At 40.4% G+C, this 23,893-nt stretch overlaps 1 protein-coding gene across 2 annotated transcripts in view; it reads right to left on the reverse strand.

The window, feature by feature from the left end:
- LOC137273700 (acyl-CoA-binding domain-containing protein 6-like) overlaps positions 1 to 23,893 on the reverse strand; it is a 211,338-nt gene that overhangs the window by 62,931 nt on the left and 124,514 nt on the right. For both annotated transcript variants that reach the window (XM_067806498.1, XM_067806499.1), the window contains one exon: positions 15,875 to 15,964. In XM_067806498.1, coding sequence (XP_067662599.1) covers positions 15,875 to 15,964 — 90 coding nt within the window. The remainder of the gene's footprint in view (positions 1 to 15,874; positions 15,965 to 23,893) is intronic.

Genomic DNA, 23,893 nt, shown 5'->3' on the forward strand with positions numbered 1-23,893 from the left:
AGAAAACCAGTTGGAAATTATATCGTAATAGTATAATAATGACCAGTCATCCCAACACTACACTTAACGACCTAGGAGATACGGAGGGATTCGATCAGCCTGGTGAGGAAGACACCTTATATATCCTGCACTTCAAAGACAACGTGTACAGACGGGTGTCGTTATCAGATTTTAAAGAGCCCAAATGGCTGATCAACTTAACAATCGCCTCACCTTATATCACATCAAACGAAAATACGTTTGTCTCTAAGATTAGGAACAACGGTATCTGGGTCGGGGATTTCATTCCGGAGGTAGTAATGTCCATAAGAACTAACAAAAAAAATAGGTTAAGGTCTGTATTAAAAAATAAATTAACATTTAGCAATCATCCTTATGGCAAAGATCTTGTTGATATAATATACCCCTCTTTCACACTCATCATAGAAGTCTTCTTTACGTCTTTATTCAAAGAAAACACCTCAAGAGTACACCAAATTTTACCCGGGGTGTCAATACGCTGGTATACCATACACGCAAACAAATATTGTCGTATTGTTATACAACGGGATACCCCCACGGGTTCTATAAACCACTTAATAAGCCTCCGTAAGGTTTTTATTACAACAGAAAAGTCTATTAGCCTCTTACCTATTGCCCTGCCTGGTGATATAGAACTTGTAGACTTCAAATACATTGATAGACTTTTAACTGAAACCCAATTAAAATATCTTTCATAATATATATTATAGGATGGGTCTGTACCCAGTCGTAGAGGAAGTAGCGAAGACGCTGGAAACCGTAGATGGATTCCGCTTGAGGCAGTTATGTGATGTGAAACGCCAACTAGAACAAGACCGTGACACGCGGAAAGCACTATGTAAAAAGTACCATAGAGCTTTCAATATCGTGGACGGGGCTGACACTACCCTTATGGCAACCAGCATGGGACTAGGGGCGGCAGGTGTTGGGTTGTTGGCTACCATCGTGGCTGCACCTATAGTGCTAGGTATTGAAATAACAGCTGGGGTGGCAGGGGTGTTAGGGTTGGCGCTTAAGTTAGTATCACGCAGACTGCATCGTAAGGCATTGAAACACGACGAGATCAGGGTTCTGGCTGAAGCAAAGCTCAACACAGTGAGTGGGCGTATTTCCACGGCACTCTCTGATAGTAAGATCTCAGAAGAGGAGTTTCGTTCAATCCTCTCTGAACTCACAAAATATAACGGAATGAAACAAGATATTCGGTCCAAATCTCGTAAGTCTGCTATCAGTGAGGACGAGAAAAAAAAAGTACATAGAACAGGGGATACAAAAAGCCCAACAAGCCTTTATTATGAACACCAAAGAGATCATAGGCGGTTCACGTTAAACTGTTTCATTGATATAAACGTGACATAGGCACAGTGTTACCTCCAACACACGTTAAGTAGTAGGGGTAATAGTAGCAAGAGCTAAGGGCCCAACCAAAGCCTTATTTAGTAAATAAGGCTTTGTAGAGACTTTTCTTGAAAGTGTTTTAAAACCCCCATTGTATATACTACTACACCTGCCAACTTTATGCCAAATTTATTTACAAAATATGCCTACACTGCTACACTGGGGTTAAACCCAATGTGAAATGGTCCATAAACAGTGTCAGCGGTGTTTATGTGAGTGTAGTCAATGCATCAACACTACGGAATGGCTGTTACCTCGAACTACATGCTTCTAATTCGAGAAAGAATGCCATCGTCAACGTCAAAAACAGAGACTACAACTGCTTAAGATAGGCCTTAAGATCTGCCCTAATTCCAGTCTCATTAAAAATTGCTGTCAGACCTTTCTCTTATAGTAAGAGTGAGTGAGTTAATGTTTAACGTCACATCGGCAATATCTCAGCCATATCGTGACGAGAACATTTAAATTAAATATATGCATATGGAAAAATCTGTCAACGGAGGACAGTAAAACAACTAGCATATCACAGTTTTAAGTAAAACTAGTATGGAAAGTTAAAACTAATAGCACTATTTAGACAATACATAATAAAAACAGACTATAGATCGCCAACAACTGAAGGTAGATCACCACACTAGGGACCATGGGGACTTACAGTACCTTTGCTACCTGCATGGACCCTAGTTGGATTTACATCATCCCCTCAGCTGCTGGCGATTGTACGAAAGGTTAGCCAAAATTAAAACAACATGAATACTACAATTAAAAACCTGGCAGACTTAAATTTACTGTGAATGTTTGTGGACTTACGTACCCTCTCAGGAGGACAATAATTTTACAATACTTCAACCCCCTTTGAGGGTACAGCCACCAACAATTCAAGTTACTAATTCAAACTACCAATCATTAAAATACATCTATTTACAGAAACATACTATTCAAAATTCACCCAAAAAATCAATTTCTTTTAAAAAACCTATAATAAAATGAGAATTAACGTTGGTAAAAAGATCCTTCATTGTTTTAACTGTAAAATATTTATCCCTTGTGATGGAGAATTCAACACAGTCAAGCAGAATATGCTTGACCGCGACTCTCTCATCACAAGGGATGCAAAATCGAGGATCCTCACCTTTCAACAGGTATGCATGAGTATATCTAGTGTGTCCAACATGACATCGTCGTAGTATGACCTCTTCAAATCTGGATTGACAACCCAAGTGGGTATAACCAATGTAAGGTTTTATCTCATGTAATTTATTTATACCCACTTGGGTGTCCCACTTCTTTTGCATCAGATCACGGATATAAGATCTAATGATGGCTTTGTAATCACTGTAGGGAATAAGAAGCGGTGTCACAGATTTGTTGAGTGCTGCCTTGGCAGCAAGATCGGCCATTGTGTTCCCTGAAATGCCTACATGGCTGGGTAACCAACAGAAGACGATGTCGTATTGGCCAGTAGCAAGATTATTATACAATTCAATAATGTCAATTAAAAGTGGATGTTTACATGATAAATTTTTAATCGCCTGGAGACAAGAAAGAGAGTCTGAATAGATTATATATTGTTTACGTTTAGGGTGTCTTTGAATATATTTGAGAGCTGTTAATATGGCGTTAGCTTCAGCTGTAAAAATAGAACTACTAACTGGTAATCGAGAAGATATTGTTCTGGATCCAATGACAGTGGCACAAGCCACAGCGCCACCATCCTTGGACCCATCTGTAAATAAGGATTTATAATTGCTATATTTATGTTTTAATTGATTATATTTTTGCTTATATTGTAATTCATTAGTCTCTGATTTTTTAAATGTGGTCAATGTTAGGTCTACTTGAGGCCTGACCAACTGCCAGGGAGGAGAAGAAAGAAGACGGGAGGGAGCTATGTTTTCCAGCTCAATCCCAGCAGCAGAAAGAAAAGGTGTAATTCTATGTCCCAGAGGCGGGACAAGAGAAGACTTTTTGTTGTATAAATCCTCATAAAGGGGATTGAAAACACAGTTATATGCAGGGTTAGAATGATTAGAGTATAATTTAGTAATGTATTGTAAAGCTAACTTTATACGGCGCTGCTCAAGAGAAGGTTCATCAGCCTCAACATAGAGACTGTCAATAGGTGAAGTTCTAAAAGATCCAAGACAAAGTCTCAGACCTTGATGATGGACAGGATCAAGAAGTTTAAGATTGCTTTTGCAGGCTCCCCCGTAAACAATTGAGCCATAATCAAGTTTAGAACGAACTAGTGATCGATAGAGATGGAGAAGGGTAGCTTGATCCCCTCCCCATTTTGAATTTGAAACAACTTTCAACAAGTCAAGTGCTTTCAGGCATTTAGTTTTAAGTGATTTAATATGTGGTAAAAAAGTTAAATGTGAATCAAAGATTAGACCCAAGAACTTGGCTTCCTTCACAACTTTAATGGGCGTCCCATCTAGAGACAGTTCAGGATCTTTATGGGGTTTATATCTACGACAAAAATGTATGCAGTTAGTTTTCGATTTAGAAAATTTGAAGCCGTTTTCAAGACACCATTTATTTATTTTGTTTAAACAAAGCTGCAGTTGCCGTTCAATGGTATGCATATTTTTCCCATGACAAGAAATATTAAAATCATCCACAAATAACGATCCATCAATGGAATCGTTTAAAACTTTTGATAAACTATTTATCTTGATGCTAAAAAGTGTGACAGACAAAATACTGCCTTGTGGAACACCCTGATCCTGATTGTAATGATCAGACTGGGTAGAACCCACTCGAACTTGAAACTGTCTGTTATTTAAAAAGTTGGCAATAAATTGAGGCAAACGACCTCGCAAGCCGAAGTCATGTAAATCTCTTAAAATACCATATTTCCAGGTTGTGTCATATGCCTTCTCAAGATCAAAAAAGATAGACACAGCATGTTGATTATTAATCAGTGCATTTTTAACAAATGATTCCAGTCGCACTAAGTGATCGACAGTACTTCTGTTTTTACGGAAACCACACTGTATATCAGTTATAAGGTTATTTGTTTCCAAGTACCAAACAAGTCGATTATTTATCATGCGTTCCATGGTCTTGCAAACACAGCTAGTTAACGAAATCGGACGATAATTGGATGGATCGGTATGATCACGTCCAGGTTTAGGTATGGGTACTACTATGGCGTCACGCCATGAAGAAGGAAAGTTACCCGATGTCCAAATATCATCAAAAATATTTAGGAGAGTTTCTAGGCAGGATTCTGGTAAGTGCTTCAGGAGTTGATAATGTATGTTATCAGCTCCTGTAGCAGTATCATGAGCTTGATCAAGAGCAGTATGGAGCTCATGAATAGAAAAAGTTTCATTATAATCTTCCCCATTATCTGAGTTGAAATTAATAGTTTTCTTTTCTTGTTGTTTTTGATACTGCTGGAATTTAGGTAAATAATTAGAAGAGGAAGAGTGTTTAGCAAGGGTTTCACCCAGTTTATTTGCGATATCTGATTTATCGGTAAGTAATTGATCTCCATGTTTAAGATGATTGACAGTAGATTTAGTACCTTTACCTTTAATTTTCTGGACCATATTCCATACCTTGGACATGGGTGTCCGAGAATTTATTTTAGATACATAATTTTGCCAAGATTGGCGTTTGTTCTGTTTAAAAGTACGCCGTGCTTTAGCATTTAAAATTTTAAATTTATTCAAATTATGCACCATAGGATGGCGACGGAAATAATGTTCTGCTTTTTTCCTTGCCTTCCTAGCTTGTTTGCATTCATCGTTGAACCATGGTTTTCTTATGTGTGGAACTGCAGAGGACTTTGGTATACACTCATCAGCTATGGAGTTCAATTCATCAGAAAAACATTTAATAGCATCAGGAACGTCAGTAAAACGTTCAGGTTTAAGCTTTTCAGCACACAGTGTTTCATATAAAGTCCAGTTAGCCTCTTTAAAATTCCGTCTTGATGATGGAGGAACATCGGATGGAGTTACAGCTTTTAATATAGTAGGAAAATGGTCACTTCCACAGAGGTCATCATGGACTGACCATTCGAATTCATTAAGTAGTTCTGAATTTGTGAGTGACAGGTCAAGAGCAGAATAGGTCCCTGTCCCAGGGTGTAAATACGTATTGGAGCCATCATTATAAATACATAAATCGTTGTCAGAACAGAAGTCCTCCAACAACTTACCTTTAGCGTTTATATTTACACTACCCCAGAGAGGGTTGTGCCCATTTAAATCTCCCATTATAATACAGGGCTTCGGGAGTTGGTCATAGAGAGCTTGCAGATCAGTTTTGGCAAACGTCGAAGACGGCGAAATATACAGCGAGCATAGCGTAAACGCTACATGTAAAGTAATTCTCACAGCAACAGCCTGCATATTAGTATTAAGTGATACAGGGCTTTGAATAACGTTTTGTCTGACTAGAACGGATGACCCGCCAGTGGCTCTATCACCCGGAGGTGAAAAAGAATGATATGCATTAAAATGGCGAAGGTCAAATGCATCTGTTTGTTTTAAATATGTCTCTTGGAGACATAACGCTGAAGGTGTGAAATCTTGGACTAATAGCTGTAATTCATGTAAATTAGTCCTCAAACCTCTGCAGTTCCATTGTACAATATTGTTGGAATAAACTATCTTTTGGGGGGATTTTTTGGGGATCTACCCCGCACTCTTTTGGAGGGCGACAAGCTATGTGCCCTAGAATGGACGTTTTCAGAAACGTCCATATCTTCAAGAGACCCATATTTATTAAACAATTGAATTTTATTTTGTGACCCCTTAGGAGCTCTGCCACTTTGTTGCTTTGAAGCATCAGACTTAGGTTTGGGTTTAGTTTTAACAATTTGTTGTCTATCAGCTGTTGAATGAGACTCAGAGCGTGACTGTGAAGATGACTTATGATCAGAGGACTTTGATGTAGTAGGAAGTGATTCCTCAGTCTGGGATGATATAGCAGGGTATAAAACCTGTGGGGAGTCGGAACTGACCCAAGTCAAGGTAGTTTGGCATCCTGTGGATGATTTTGTTATTTTAGAGTTGGATTCAGATGATGATTTTGCTACTGTAGCATAACTTTCTAGAAGGTCAGATCTCTTCACCAGTTTCTTTGCCTCAGAAAAAGAGATATTTTGGGTGAACTTTATTTTGTTAATCGCCATTTGCTCTTTCCATATTGGACACTGTTTTGACGAAGATGAATGGTCGCCAGAGCAGTTAGTGCATTTTTTAAAGTCACTGTCACAATCTTCTGTTGTGTGTGTCTTCTCACCACAGTGAGCACACACAACAGACAATGTGCAGGTAGATACACCGTGTCCATATTTCTGACATTTAAAACACCTGAGCGGGTTGGGGATGTAGGTTTCAACTTGGATATTGCAGTAACCCGCCTTTACTGATTTGGGAGCATTTGGCAATGAAAAAGAAAACAGATAGGTATTTGTTTGGATTGTTTCATTGTTTTTTTGGGTGGAAAAGCGCTTCACATACAGCACACCTTGATCCTTCATTTCGCATGCTATATTAAGCTCGGACATGTCAGCAAACAACCGATCACGATCTCTGACGATACCTTTACTTGTGTTCAAGGTCTTGTGAGCAGAGACCGTGACCGGAATGCCCACAAAAGATTCAATGTTCATCAGATTGGTTGTCTGCTGTTTCTTGCCACACTCTATTAGTAATGCACCCGAACGCAAGCGTCTAATGTTCTTGACATCCCCAGCAATACCTTGAATGCCCTTAGATACTGCGAAAGGGTTCAACTTCAATGGTGTCTTGTCCGGAGTCTCAATAACGAGGAAACGTGGCCAATACTCAATCGATAGAGACGGTCTATGAGAAGTATCAACGGGATCAATTTCAAGTGGATGTTTGGTTTTTTTGGGGGGTATTTCATAAGCCATGATTGGTGTCATATGATTCATCATCCGAGCTCCCCACCCACCATGGAGTATCACAAGGACAATGCTAAAGCAAGCGGGCCTCCAGCTTGCAGCACCAAGGATACCCGGATGATATACTCCAGCAGAAGAATTAAGAGATTAATAATTCTACCAGATTGGCCCATGAGCCACCGCCTTCTGGCATAGGACTCTAGGCAAATTACAGAACAACATACTTCAAATTCAAAATGTTTTAGATTATATAGTCAAGTCCAAATTTACAACGATTCCAAATGATATATGTGCATTGATAAATATAATAATGCCCCATGCACAGGGCTTGGCATGACCAGCCGATTGGTCAAACCGGGCCTATTCGACCACCCGTCTAGGCGAAGTCAGGGCCGAAGTGGTGTATTGAGCAACAGGAACACGGTTGCAAGCTCCTATTGCTCTCAACCACCAGGATCCCCTCCTCCGCCGACACAGGGCTGCAACCCACGGCAAACGGGTTGGTGGACCAAATATCCTCCCGGGTCCACTACGGGGATGTCGGCGAGCTCTTGGCGTTACCCAGCACCCACCACGAGGAGGTGGCTCGCCACGGGTGCCTTATAGTAAGAATGATGGTTTAAAATTGCTGGGATTAAAAACACAGGAACATTATCAACACTGTTCATCTCGACATAACAAATTACCAAGCACTCAAAGGTGGCTCCCCGTGGCCAAGCATTTCAGAGATAAACACGCTATCTTTAACCCCAAAACCAAAGGGGATGATATTAAAAATTACTGCATGTTGTTGGTGGTCATAGCATATACAGGCGTTCCAGCTACCCTACTGGACAAGATTCGAAAAGCAAAACCATTTAGCCATCAACTTGTTTGGTCATGAAGGCAATAAAACTATAATGCACCTAATCAGCTCAGAATCAATTTATTCCACATACAAAAGGCAACCAGTATCACTACGTGGTGATTAAAAGTTGAATATTGTACGCCCAATCAATCTACACCACAAACATTTCCTTAAAGGCCTGCAGGCAAAATGCTAAAAGCACTGAACATTTATTATAGGAAATATGACCCATATTAATTATCACTTAAAACACTAAATGTTGTGACCCAATAATAATCGTTACTTAATTAATAATACAATTTACAGAAAATACACTCATACACTCTTGTAACACTTCTTAATGCAGGGATGATGTCCATTAGGAAATACCTAATGGCCAGGAAAGTGATACTGAATTTTAAGAAGTCCTTTTGCAACAGCATTTTTGGAAGAACTTCACTGAAGGTTTGAGTCAGAGCTTCCCTACAGCAGTAAATAGCTTGTAGGACATCATAGAATGCAAACTATCTAACTTGATGAATTTCCTTCATTTTCAGTTTTGGAGAATCCAGAATATCATGAACTTCTTTCAGCTTATCATTTCATGATGATGAAGCTTTGAAATAATAGTAAATATTTGTTAAAGGTCACATGCAACCAAAAACTCAAACATAATTAAAACACATTTATCACTTATTCATGACAATTACAATATACATTGCTGCTTATAAAAATACAAATAAACAAAATTATAGGCGTATAATCGCGATTCAAAAGTGCAATATTTTGTACTTGGGCTTACTTCCCCCGAAACAAAGCCCTCGGGAGACCGAACCCAGTCATAGCGGGTGGATATGCACTCAAGTGTAATGACGGCTTCCGATTGGCTGTTTCATTTGTTGGTATGCTGAGGGTTCATTGTGTGTACAGAAAGATAATCTGTTTAATGAGCATTTTAGAATTATAGCCAGTCACAAGAAAGTAAGATTCTTTATGGATAACAACTTCTTTTTGTGTACTTGATGCGTCGTTTCAGTATGGATTCATATACTGTTGTCAAACAAATTCATATACACTAAAAGAAGTCGTTATCCATGAAGAATGTATATAGAGATGTTGGGTTTGGAAAATACATGTTCTCTGAATTTGTGCTCGATCCAATAAAAAATCATGTCAGTAGAGATGGTAAACTACTGTGTGGCTGGAATCTGTCATTCGTCCAAGTACAAAACAGGACTTGAAACTGACAAGAGTTTGCACTAGTTTCCGTCAGATCCAGTCATCCGAAAAAAAAGAATGTAGTTTGTTTGCAACCCACAGACATAAAAACATGTCACGTGTATTACACGTGCCTAATTACATAATTTGGCAGACATGGGACTCGGGTGCACCAGTCATAAATCAACTTATTTTCTTTATGTCATATAGTCTGATAGGTGTTAAGTTCAAATTGCATGTGGTCAATGATTGAAGCTGTGTATAGCATGTTGTCTTTAGCAGACAGGCAGACAGACATATAGCTGTGAATAAACCAGACACTGAGCTTTCTCTGTGACAGAGACTGCTTACCACAATCAACATGTTTGTTTACGTAACAAGTAGATTATTTACATGTTTGTGTACACAACCAAGATTAGACTACTGCTCACGACCTCAGACGCTGGGCATGCATACCGTTTCAATCTCCGCAAACCTATTCACTGCGCAAACCTATTCACTGCGCATGCATTATGGATGCAGCGCAGAACAGCTGTTGAAACCAGTTTTCCCCCCAGCGCTGGGGGGAATTTAGTGAAACGTTTGAACTCTGATTTCGCAGGCTTTTTTTCATAACGTTTTTTTTTCAACTTTATAGGTTGAATTGGCATTTTTAATGACTTGTTTCGGTGCATACCGAAAGGTATCAGAATCTGCAAAGTTGTGTTTTACGTTGCATGTGACCTTTAATGTTTCTTTACATGCCTTCATAAAGGGAATGTCATGATCATTTCCTGCCTGCTCTGTGCATAGAGGAAGTTCTTGGGCTGCACAGTGCAACTGTATGAGAAAAGGATTTTGTCACTTTAGTTGAGCCCCTACCCCATTATGTTTGCCTGTGGTTGCTCCATCACTTCCCAGTGCCATTACCTTGTCAATATCAATCCCAGTCAGCATAGTTTGTCATTATCAATCCAAGACTCACTGAAATATTCAAACAACTTATCTGCAATTTCATTGGCCGTTTTGTCAATTATTAGACAGTCGCTGACAAAATATGTTGTAGTCCCTAAATCTTCAGTGATTGTCTTCACATACACAATCAGTTTCCCTGACCCAGTAGCAGTCCGGTGCACACCTCCGCCAGCTACATCACAGGGACGCCCTCCCCTGATTTGAGAAGACCTGGTATTGACTTCACTCTAGGCCTTATGATACGACAGACATCGTCCTTAGAATATAATATCCATCTCCTTGTACTTCTGGTATTGTCTCTTACTTTGTTACACTCACGCGTTAACATTAAGCTGATGAGATGGATTTTTTGTAGGTAAACATGATGTTGTCAAGGCCAAGAGAGTTTTGCTCCCAGCATAATTTCAAAATCTCAGTTGGATGATGCTTCCACAAGAATGACTTCAATGTAAAGCATCAAATTTGTTTAGAATCCCTTGTACGGCATCTGACACATCTTCGAATTCAAGCACTGTGGACTCGCTTGCAAAAGACTATCTTTTCTTGGGATGATGTTCACAAGCACATTCCTTTGTGTGGGGACATATGCCATAATGAGAGTCCCCTCACTGACGACTTTTGTTAAATAATGATCCTTCACCTACATAGTGAGAAATAAGGATGATATCAAGTAACCAGTCGATTTTGGGAAGATCAGCATCCATTGGTTATCATCATTAAGGTTGAACTGGTACAACATTTTTTAAAGAGACCTTTGGTCTCAGCATTGTCTGCACTGCCTAGATTGCCATCAAATGCCAGGACCAGGACCCATTTTGTCATTGTGGAAAAGATTGTACTGCATAATTTTTTTTGAGAGATCTCCTGTCTCGGCATAATGTTAATGTCTCAGTGACCAGTTTGTTAATTGGGCAAGTAGGAAACATTTTCAGAAAACAAGTAAACAATTGTCAATAATTTATTACAAAACAGAATAAGTAGAAAAATACAAACAGAAACTTAACTATGAACAAATGACTCACTATGGCATTAACCATTCAATTACAGGTCTTAACTTCTGAAGTTAAACCACCCCTAGACCAACCCTATTCCCACACAAACATTATCCAAAAGCTATGTCTTAAATCATAGTTCATTTCCTAATGCTACTTTGTCCCCAAACCAACCTAACACTAATGAAAAAATATCTAAATGTACATTGCCTAGTCTAGGATTTCATATTCCACTCTCAAACGGGGAGGAAATGACCCTGAAACAGGATCAATGAAGGGCGATTTCAGCGGATGTTACTCAGTTGCCCAAAGTTAGACAACTGAATATGGAAAGCCAGGTCAGTTATATAGCACTCTAGAACTACCTCTGACATGGATCAAAATTCACCTACTGATCCGCCAATCAGAGCGCCAACGACATGGCCTATCTAATGTACCTAGCGCTATGATGAACAGTCACCCTGGTTGGAAAGTTGTGGCGTAACAGAGGCAAGTGAAACAATGTGCAACAAGACTAACCTATACACAGTCATTCTATTTGTATGTAATGATGAAATATACATTTATGCACCCCCACGTAAACCTTGGGGTTGTATTTCATTTAGGAGCTACACATCATGTGTTGGCCAATTTCTGGGTGTTATTGACTATTTGAAGCACAGGAATGCATTTGGAACCGACGGTGTCAGCCGGAGGTTTCAAATTAAACATTCCCGTGCTTCAAATACTCAATAACACCCGGAAATTAGCCAACACATGATGTTTATCGACATTGTAAACACAAAAGTAAAGCAAAGGGTTTTACTGTCTGCACTCGTTTACATCGAGTACGTGTACAGCAGTGAAGTGTCATCAGCAGGCCGTTTCAGCTGGTTCCCATGGTAGCATCTGGAGTTTTGTGACGTCATTCTGACTTTACGTCACAATATGATTTGAATGACGTCACCACTGTTGATGACTCAACAAAACAATTGTTTGCGAGGTCAATACGCAGTGAATAGTCTTGCAGTTTCCGGGAATCTAATACCATTTGATCATGTTTTTCAACCAATCAGATTACAGAACAAAGTGACTTTTGGTTTACAATCAAAAGTAATATGGTTCATTCAGGTTCTACTGAGCCTGATGGGTTTCCCCAGTCTCTAACGTCGTCGTTCCATTCGACTCGGTTAGTTTGGCTCCAACAGGTGTGAAAATTTCATTGGTCAGCATAAAAATGCTGAAATAACCATCATAAAAATTGTGGTCATTTCCATCAATGGATAGCCTGTTGTTATCTATATGCTGAGCGATGTTCAACCATAGTGGGTAGTAGGTGTGACTGCAGAGAGCAGATTCAACTTCCCCAGACATGTTATCAATCGCATGAAGCAGTTGAACAGGCATGCGATTTCTGGGAGGGTGACGTACATGTTACGCATACACATGATACTATGATATACATTCAATATGTCTACAGCCATGTACACACTGGGAGTGATTTAGTCTAAAAGCAATATCATAAATGCTACCAATGTGACACCGATAAAGATGGTGGTGGATGGTTTACATTTCCATACTTGGTTTAGCAATGTATTTAAAAATTACAGGTTTCCAGTTACAAATGTAAAAACAGTTCATGCTTGCTTCAACGACCTGATGCAGTTCTGGAAGAATCAAGTAAATTTCGCTGAGTTGTGCATGGCAACTGGATGCGGCATGACACTGAACAACACTCACTGTGATCCGCTAAGTCAGGCCGTGGTTTTGTTTCATGTGTTCTACCGGATCAGATGCATCCTGAATGGAATCAGTCCATTGCTTCCACAGGATAAGGCGTTGAATGCAGTAAAGAATCTGTATGATATACATGCTTTCAAATGGATTTGTGGCGAAATCTTACTCCATCCGAAAACAGACTGCTGTTTGCCAGATCTGAACCACGGTTTGGGCACTCCCATTGTTCACGACATGCCTCTTGTGGAGGCCAGCGAACAGATGGTGAAAAACTAGGGTTACAAGTCATATCATTACTTAAAGATGAATGAGTGGAATGACGATAACATGGCTTTCGATGACAGCAAGGAGTACTGCATTTGGAGGGACCTGCAGACAATTGGAAAATAATGATGCTGGATATGTCAAAAGGGTTTATTGGTGCTTGTACGATCCACTTGTACGATTCGATGGATCACCTTATTTCACTGCAAGGATAGGGATTTGTTCAAGGTATGTATACAAAAATAATCACTCTCCTACCAAACTCGAACAAGAACATAAAAAAAAGTTCACTGAAAAACAGACCATCCCGTGGCTTATCGTTTTGCTAGTTGTAGCAAAATCAAGCAACCAGCTTAGGAAGATCAAACAAACCGCATAGCAAAACTTAAATGTATAACCTTCATATAAAAATCAAGGCGTTTTGAAATTCTCTTGTTGTTTTACCTGACATTCATATCGTTCTGTTTGGGTTATGCCAGATTTTATTATATTCAATGTAAAAACCGATGAATACAACATCGTGGATGACATAAACCATCACAGCCAACTTCATGGATATCACCGTAGCTGTATGTTACTATCCACAAAACGAAAAGATGACACCACCACCAGTGATGGTCCAAACCCTTAACAAGACAATTACAGGCAAACTCCCACAAGAGTTCTATCAATGGAAAAACATCTGTCAACAACACACTCTGGTGTGGTCAACAGTCTAGCCATCAACTCCCAAACACAATTTCAAAGTGTATGACATGGGCACGCTCATCCTAGATTTGGACTGGCAATGGCTGCCAAAGATATGCTTATCAAGCAAGGGATCATTCCAGGAAACATCTTTAAGTAATGATGTATCAAACAATAATGGCTACAACTGTCTTGATGGTCAGTGGAGCTTTAATCAATGCCCTAGCCTATTTCAGTAACAATTACCTATTTTCTTGTGTACGACCATCCAATGCAGCCAAAATTGAAGTACCTGCTTCATATCATTGCAAATAAGCGCTCCTGAAGAGGTCGTGACTTGCGGCAAAAAATGCAGGAGCAAATATTGTTGGATACACATGATGTCTATCCAAAATGGTTTTGTGAACTACACATTTTTGGTATGTGGTATTGGAGAGCAAAACATACAGACCAACTTATTTATAATAAGAAAAAGGACTATCTCAATGAACATGGCCAACTACTAAGAAAAAAACCCAGAAAGATAGAAAGGTTGATAAATGACAAAAAGTCCCCTGCAGCCACAATCCCCTTAGGTGAAATTATAGACAGTTTGATGATGCACAACTACTCGATAGGAGATTGCGTCGGCAACCATTGCTCTTGCCTTGAAAGTGTCCATAAAAACACCCCGTTCAGGATCCAACAAATGTGACCTTGATTCCTTACTTTGGGTTTGAATCGAAATGTGCAAGCAATCCAACAGAGACATCCGCAGGATATAAATGCAGAGCTGCACAACTCAACATTATAAGACCCGTGACACCACTCAACCAATTGCACAACCGGGGGACCTGAAGATGCAGTGTTTAAAACTTAATGCCTATTCTGAGAAAATGCATCTAGGCTTCGTGTATACTATCGCAAAGGGAGTCTGGAACCAGTTTTACTACATCATTCAATGTCCAACTCAAACTTTGAAAATAAGGTCATTTTTTACAAAAACGTCTGTTGCCTTTTTACCTCAAATAAATGTCTAATATAATGCAGACATGATGCCCATATGTAGTCAAAACAACGCTAATCATGATGAATGGGTTCATATCTGCTGAAAAATATTTTAGAAGCTACAATGAATAATTTTAGAATTAGGTGTGGAAGGCATATGAGCTATATATAGCTGTATTGCACTACTACTGGTACAACTGATAATTTAACGGGAAAACACTGATGTAAAGCACAGATGCTCGTGTCATTGCGAGGATTAAAGATTTCTTTTTAAATATGAAACTCGTGAGATGACCCTCGACTTGAAACACTTCAAAGTACAATATATCTAGACAAGGCTGGACACTTTGATGAACCTCACCCACCTGCTTTGCCGATCGCTACGCTACCATCGCATGCAATTGGTTAAAACGTCATCTACACATAATCATGGGTGCTTGGCTATCGATCACACTCATGACACCTACCAGTTCTTTACTGCTATTTCTTTTAAGTTGACTGAAAGCTTAATATGACCCTCAACTAAACGATCCTGACACAAATGGCAGACGATAGCAAGGATGTAAGCCTGCAAAAAAAGGGTGTGTGGTCAAAGCAAGCCCTCTCATTGGTCAAAGCTTGCTATCACACTTAATGTACTGTCATAATTCCAGGGCCAGGTGGTCACAGCCAGGAATTCCTTAATTTTATAATTTAGCACCTGAGTACAGGAATAAAGACCAGGCTCTCTGAATATTTTACACAACAGCAAATCAGTTGAAGCAGATATTTTATCAAAGACCAAAACAATGTAAAGGTAATTTCAGAGAAACACTTTTCATATAACACCCAATTCTATATGCAGATCCCACAGCAATAATGACTGGTTTCTGCCTGTCAGGCAAATATAGCCAATCCTGACTGCAACATTGACTTACAGACCTTGACATTGACATCAGCCTTGTGTACCAGGAGCAGCTCCACCATGTCTTTGTACCCCCTGTCACTAGCCCAGTGCAGCAATGCCAGACCCTGAAATCACAATCTCAGTAATCAAAGGGAACAATTTCATTAGTAATGGTTAGTAAACATTCCCTCTGGATTATCGTAGCCATATTCCTGTGGTAACATGGAAACATACAGAAAATCAATAGACATTTTAACACTAAGTCATACCTATTCCTAGTGGCATACCACACCTATCCCTGAATTATCCCTTCTGATCCTTATGTCACCCTATTCTTTACCTACAACCCTTCATAACTTTTCTTTAAAGAAAACACAAAATATCTATAATTTCTTTCATCATTGGAAGAATCCAAGGGAGGCTGTTGGGTGGGAACTACATCCCATAATCCAGAGATACGGTTACTAACAATAACAATAACAATACATGTAATTGTTCCTAATTACAATGTAAACATTCCCTGTGGATTATGGTAGCCTGAATCTCAAGTAAGGAAGGAGGGTCTCCTTAGAAGATAACCCCTCTATACCACAAGATGACAGCTGATGACTCAACCTCCTACTCAACTATGACTTATAAAACTCCTGTGACATCACTCTATTGTTATCGCGAGGCAATATTTCTCGTCATATCATGATGCCCATTGACGAGGGCACATTACTTTAATATCATCATTCTGCCCAGGGTTATTACTTCAATATCATACCTCTCCCTTGTGGGATATTGCTTCAATATTGCTCCCCAACTTTGAATTGTTAGTTGTTTTGAAAATTGATATGACCTTGTCGCACCATCCATGAATAGGATCATAAAATATGACATTTTTATTATCGTTAACAATTTCCAACATGTATAGTGCTGACACCCAACTTTGAACCCACATTCCTTCACTTACTAGCTTGGTAGTTTTATCCACTAGGCTATGAAGGATCGCTGTCAAGAATGAGATTGTTTCTTGGTATAAACAGTGTGCTCCTCCTAAGACAGGCAGTAAAGTCAGCGTTTGAGCAGGGCATGGGTAGCGCATGCAGTGCATGTGTATTGTGCGTGCAAGGCAGGGCGTCATCTGGCAGTCTCATCCCAGTTGATTTTCATCAGAGCATACCAAACATTGAAATTATATCTTCGGTCGGGTTATAAGTTGGATAAAGCATGACCCATGATTGGGAAAACATCCTTACTTTTTTAAATGCCCGCAGGTCATGCTTTATCCTATACTTACTCAGGGATTTATAAACAATATCTCTTGAATTGGTCAGTAACAGTGAACAAATACATTCCAAGAGATGGAGACACCTCTAACTTACTTCTGTATATGGTTGAAACTACTAACGTTATGATAATCCTTATTAGGAATTCCCAGATGAATACCTTACTCTATTCTGACGATTCTATCCAGAATACTAAATAAATCCCCCTCTCAATAGAAAACTCCTAAATAAACCTAAACCTAAATAATTAAACCTCTATTGTTCTCTGGGGACACTCTTTTTCATAATTTTTTTCGATTCCTCGGGCGAGTATCTACATAATGTCCCTCTGACTCTGCTCCCAAACTTTGAATTAATATTTGTTTTGAAGATTTATAAAACTGTGTCTTGCAATCACTGATTATGATTGTAAATTATAACATTACTGGCAATTTCCAACATGTTGTGCCGAAACATGATTTCAAACCTGTAACCCTTCGTTTACTGGCTTGGCAGTTTTATCCACTTGGTTACGAAGGATTGCATTGAAGAATGAGCTTGTTTCTTGGTATGAACACTGTGTTTCTTACAAGATGGGTAATGCAGGAAAGGCACAGCTAGTGCTTGAAAGGTGAGGTGTGGCTGCCAGTCTCATTCCAGTTGATTTCATCAGTGAATACCAAATATTGAAATTAAATTTACAGTATATATTTTCATTTGGTTTATAAGTTCGACAAAGCATGACCTCTGGGCATTACGAAGTAGTAAGGCTGTTTTCCCTTGGGAATTTCCCTCATTTCCCAACATACTATTTACCACTTGATGACATCACTTCCAGCCTGATGATGTCACTTCCGGTCAGATGACATAATTTTCAGCCTGATGACGGTACTTCCTGTCTGATGACGTAATTCACTTTCTGATGACGTCACATCCCAGTCATATGACAACATTTTAAAATGCTACTTCAATGTAAGGTTAAATAGGATATAGTAATATTCCCTATATTCTAAATCAAAGCCGTCAGCCGTAGTCTGGAAGTTAGAGGCTCTGGATAAACAGTGTTCAGTTAAATATACTGAACTACAACCATAATAAAATGTACTACTACCATAATAAAATAAAGAAAAGCATAGGTAGTATTTTTTCATGTAACTTTTTGAATTTGAATAATAGGTGTCTATGTAATCAATATACCTATTGTGAACACTATCTGCAAACATTTCTGAGTTTGAATCCATTGTCATTGACGAAAACTCACCAAAACACACCAAAATCTGTTTTCCACAATAAATGCAATAAATTGTGAGTAGTATAGGGAATGACAGTCCGAAAACACTTTTCAAAAACCCCTCTACAAAGCCTCATTTACTAAATGAGGCTTTGGTGGGACCCTTAGCTCTTGCTATTATTACCCCTACTACAAAGCCACGCCATCACGTTTACCGTGACTTGGCAGGCGGTAATACTGTGCCGTACGGTACGATCAATAATTCTTCTCTTACAAATCCCCTACCCGGCCCATCCCTCAAGTAGTACAAGTTAGGTTCGTCGGCTTTCATATCCACTTTATCTATGTTGTAAGTTTTGACTGACCATATAGGATCGGTGGCTCGCTTACGGCTATCACCCTCGTGTTCCCCCGGCTGGTATAGATACCTAACTAAGGCCCTATCTGGTATCTGTTTCTCCTTTCCACGCAATGGAGCAGACGACTCTGCTAACACTGATTTTAGTTTGATAGCGTCTGCCGGTTTCTTACCAATGAGCCGGGTTACTTCATGGTTGATTGCCGACACCACCTCAGGTAACCTCGCTACCCATTCGGTCGATCGTTTTCCAGTGGTTGTCATTTCCCTAGCATACTGATAACCGAACAAGCGCTCAGCCAAAGTCCTATTAAATCTCTCAACTATGGCTTGGCTGCGATGGGCTCCGGCCGTGCCACGTCTGACCTTTGTATCGTGTTTGGCTAGCAGTTGTGAAACGGCACCCATGAACTCCCGTCCGGGATCAACTTGCAGCTCTGTTGGCCACGTCAGCGGGCTGCGTTTGTATATGCGTTCTAATCCTTTGGCTACTTTGGCCGAATCTTTCGTGGTCAAGGGTTCGGCTTCCTTGTAACGACTGGCTACGTCCACTACGGTTAAGGCATACTTGTACCTCTTATCATGAGGTAGGAACAGTAGGTCTGCCTGGTGAATGCTATTAGGTATGTTAATTCCGAAACTCCTTCTAGGTACGTAGCGTGGCGCCGGCAAATAGATCTGCCACAGGGCTTGTTTTTCAAGCCACGCTTTGGCTTTCTCTGGTGATACTCGTGCCATTTTAGATAGCTTATCTACTGCGCTAGCTCCTTTCCAATATCCACGCGGGCTGTAATAAATAGCCTCAAATTTTTTCATGTCCATACGCGTATGTGTTTATACCATCAATAGCTATCCAACGTTTCGTGTCCATAGGCGATAGGGACGTCTTGTTTATAGTCAGTCCGTATATCTTATGTCCATCACTTCTAAGCGTGTTCATCTTATGCCTAAAGGTACGGGTCTTGAACAGGGCCTCCTTGAATCTGGCGTGTTTGATGTGTTGTTTCACCACATACTTCTTAACCCCCTTAGCCTTCCGGATCTCACTATTGTCGGCTTTCAGTATGGAGTACATCTTAGGTCTCAAACCTATGTACTCAGCTATTGGCGTGCCAGCACACTCGTCCTTCATCTTACCTAGGACCTTTTTATTTACCGTGCTGTGTATAGTATGGGTCTTAGGATAGTCGCTGGTGTCGTATAAATCGATGTGTTTTTTCATGTCCTCGTACACGTCCTCGGTTCGAATCTCCATCAGAAGGGAATCCGTGTCAGTGTACAGCACTTCGCACCTGTCGCCGTACTGTTTCTTGAGCTCGTTGTAGTAAAAGTCGTACATCAGGTGTTTGGATAAATCGAGGATACTCATCCCAACGTAAACAGGTCGGTTGAATTTTATGTGGCTTTTCTTCATGTGTATGGCAACTAGGTCGTCTGTGAATATTTTATTACGGTTGAATGCCGGACTGGCTATCAATTTCCTGAGCTTGTCTTCCTCACTAGATCTAACCAGTTTCACGGTTACGCGTTTCCTCAGGTTTTCCATAGTCTTACCAAACACCGAGTTGTTCATGAGCTTGTAGAGATTTTTCTCAAAATCACTGGTGGCTTTTTTTCGTAGGTCTGTGTTCATTCTGATGTAGGGCTCCATCCATGGGCTCTGGTCGAACATGAGCACCCTGTGTATTTTGGTCAGCCTCATACCCAATGACAGGTACAGCTGTAGGTTGCGATAGTGAACTATGTACTTGGTCTTATTCATTAAGTTAGGCACGAGTTTCTCAACGTCCGCCACACGACCACCTGACAAGTTATGTTGGTACTCAGACATCCAGTCTGTGTTAACCTTCATACGTTCGGGTGCAAGGGGATAGCTGTTGTGCGATGCGTGTAATGCCTTGGGATACTCTAAGTCAACTTCGAGGATATACCCTTTGTTCGAATCTGGTGCAATGCTTATAACATCAACGTTTGGTACCCATTCGAATCCTCCTGTAGGTAGATACTGACTCATAGCCCAGCCGTACAGGTTATTTGCGTCGAGGTAGAGAATGTGATTGGTTGGTTTGTTAGGATCGTAACCTTTCACGTATTGATTATTTGCTTTAGCGTATCGTTTGGATGCCATGGAAATCCCACCTCGCAAGCCTTTCTCAATGAATAGGTGCATGTCATAATCTGTGAGCAATTCCAAATTAACTCCGGTCTTTCTAAGCAAGGCGTCCCACGACAGACCTGGGCTGGTGTAATACCATGCGGGGTCGAGTTTATACTGCTTGAAACATGTTTGCCGAAACGTCTCGAACACGTCGGCTAACAGCAGTACATCTGTCCTCAAGTACAGGTCATGATAATCGCCAAGGTTCTTACAACCCAGTTTATTCCATACGTTAATCGCGTGCGAGTAATCGTCTCGTGAGACGGACGCCTCATTCAGCTTGCTATAAAAGCAGTCGATAGGAGGTAGTCTGGTCTCTGTGAACTTAACCCAGCTATCCATGTACTCATATGGGTATACACCCTTCCTCATGAGCAGGTGTCTAGTCTCGGCGTCTGTGTATCGATCTGTGATAGGGAAGGTATTGTTGGCCTTGACCAGACTGTCGAGTGACGACAGGAGGAATTGAAACGAGTCAATGAACCTAAGTCCGTTTAAGCTGAAGGAGATGTATCTCTCCATGTTGTTTGGGATGCACGATATATTACCATCGATTTTCGCGATGGCCTGCATGATCAAGTGAGAGTCGTATCCTCTCAAGTTGTGAAAGACAACGGGGATGTTTATTGTCTTAGGATTGATTTTAAGCTTGAGGTTGCACGCGTTGTGAGCGGCGCCTCTATACTTACCAGTTATGTGGCAGTGATCTCTCACCGAATCACCGTTAAGTGGTGAGTCGCACACGTGACAGTTAGTGCTACTGGCGTGAGCTAGCTTGTCGGCTCTGGTCATACGCATTGGAGCGATTTTATACAATGTATTCCTAATAATTTTTTCTTCCTCCTGCAAGCACTTTAGAAACCTTTCAGCCGCGTCAGGACCCCTATACACTACCGGAGCTTTCGTTTCCCCGTCACAACGGACGACAATGTATCCAAACGAACAGGCTTTATGCTCTTGTGTTTTTTGTGTGAAACTCCCACTAGTGGATGATTCCCCAACCACTAAGGCTTCGAAGTCGGCGTATATTATATAAGGCACAGACATTTGGTTCTTGTGATTGTCGAATTTTAGGATATTTTCACCTTCCTTAGGCATGTCGACTCGTATGGCCGTCTGCCCAACACCTTGGCAATCCTCCAGGTGGGATTCTAATAAATCGGCCCGACTGAAACAGTGTAGGCATCGTACACAAAAGTGTTTTTCCCCATCGTGTTTCGACTGGTCGTGTAACAACCGGCTGAGATGTTTTATCCACGTGTAGTGATACTTTTCACCTTTTTGAATCATGAATAAATTAATAACTTGACAATCCTTCACCGGGCTGACCCTGTGTATTATTGTTGTATTACCTTCGTGGCCAAAAACATTTATAGCCAGATTATTCTGTTTTTCTACTTTAGTAATCTGGGTTATTGGGGTTGGTTCATCTATACCATCCCAGTTGAGCCCATCATCCTGTGGATAATTAGAAGGCCTGTTCGGATTAGTGACAGCTGGAAATATGGCTGACCTGAGAGATAACCTCAGGCAATCGTTTCCTCTATTCTTAACGTTTACTATGGCTTGTTTGTTCTTATAGTAGGGTGGCAAGTCTAGGTATGACCCACCTCTGAACGGCACGTATTTAGCTATGTCTAGATAGACGTTATCGATTTTATCTACAACCCACCCGGACCCCATGTGCGTGTAGCGTTCTAGGTATTCTCGTATCTGCTGAAAACTTGTATCGATTGATGTGTCAATGGTCTCTGCATGTGTGACGACCTCTTGTTTACCTCGGAAGTAAGGTTGAAAATACTCAGTGGTACTCCCAACCTGCTTATCGAGCGACATTTTCACTGTGATCTGAAACTTGATACTTCCTAGATTATTTAGTTCCTGGTTGGCCTTATCAGCTATCAGAGGCTTGATATCTGTAATGTCTATGTTTCTATCAACACGCATGCGCCAACCTCTCAAATAATTGCCTACGGCGTGCTCAGTGCGCACAAACTGTAGGTCAATAGCTCTATTCTGTCGTAATAATTCTACAAGCTGTGGTTTTCTCATACGAGAATACCCGCCTAAACCCAAATCGTGTGCCTCGGCTTTCAGTTGTTTTACAGTTGGACGTGCTACTGGGGCATGTGATAACAATGTGGTTAACCCGGCTTTCCCCAATTTTGAATAACCCGTGTATCCAAGCTGTTTCGCTTGAGCTTTTAACTGTTTTACCGTAGGAGGGACTTCTAAACCTAGTAATCTCAACAATGCTGGCTTCCGCATTCTAGAATACCCGATAACACCTCTCTGTTTTGCGACCCTCTTGAGCTCGCTTACAGTAGTCATTGTGTTTACACCTAAGAGAACTAATGTCTAATTGGTTCACAGTAAGGGGAGGTAACTCCTCCACTCTTGATAAAAAATATTTTATTCACTTATTAACCAAACTCGGTTTGTTGGCCACAATTCTCGTAAGTCTTCCAACAGCTTGTGTGAATCTATGTAGGCATCGATCAGTGTTTGGTTATTTGATAACAATTCGATTAACCCGGCTCTCCCCAGGTTTGAATAACGCCGGCATCCAAGCTGTTTTGCTATAGCTTTTAATTGTTTTACCGTAAGATAGGCTTCCATATTCAAGAATGTACAGTAGACATGTTTACACCTAAGAGAACCAATCTCTAATTGGATTTTATCTTGAGCAGTCGCCTACGTTCTTTTATGTAGTCTTTTTTATTCTCGTATATGAGTTGATGTCTGACTACGTTCGCTCCGTGAGCTTTACATAAACAGTAGTGTCCTTTAACCCCGATACCACACACAGAACACGTGTAGTTAGGACTTCCCATATGGAAACAACAGAACCCCTGATTCCTGCATTTCCTACCACAAGCCTCGGTCTTCCCCATAAGTATATATTCACATCGGTATGGAGCGGGTCTCATGTTTACTTATATAGGTATTTTAGTTTAATTGCTTAGCAACCAACGCAGTAGCTGCTATACCCAACACTATGAAGCCCAGTTCACGATTCATTTGTCCCTTGGATGGTGTGTAGTACTGAGCGAGTGT

This window comes from Haliotis asinina, chromosome 2 (genome assembly GCF_037392515.1).
Source record: "Haliotis asinina isolate JCU_RB_2024 chromosome 2, JCU_Hal_asi_v2, whole genome shotgun sequence".
Lineage (NCBI taxonomy): Eukaryota > Metazoa > Mollusca > Gastropoda > Lepetellida > Haliotidae > Haliotis > Haliotis asinina.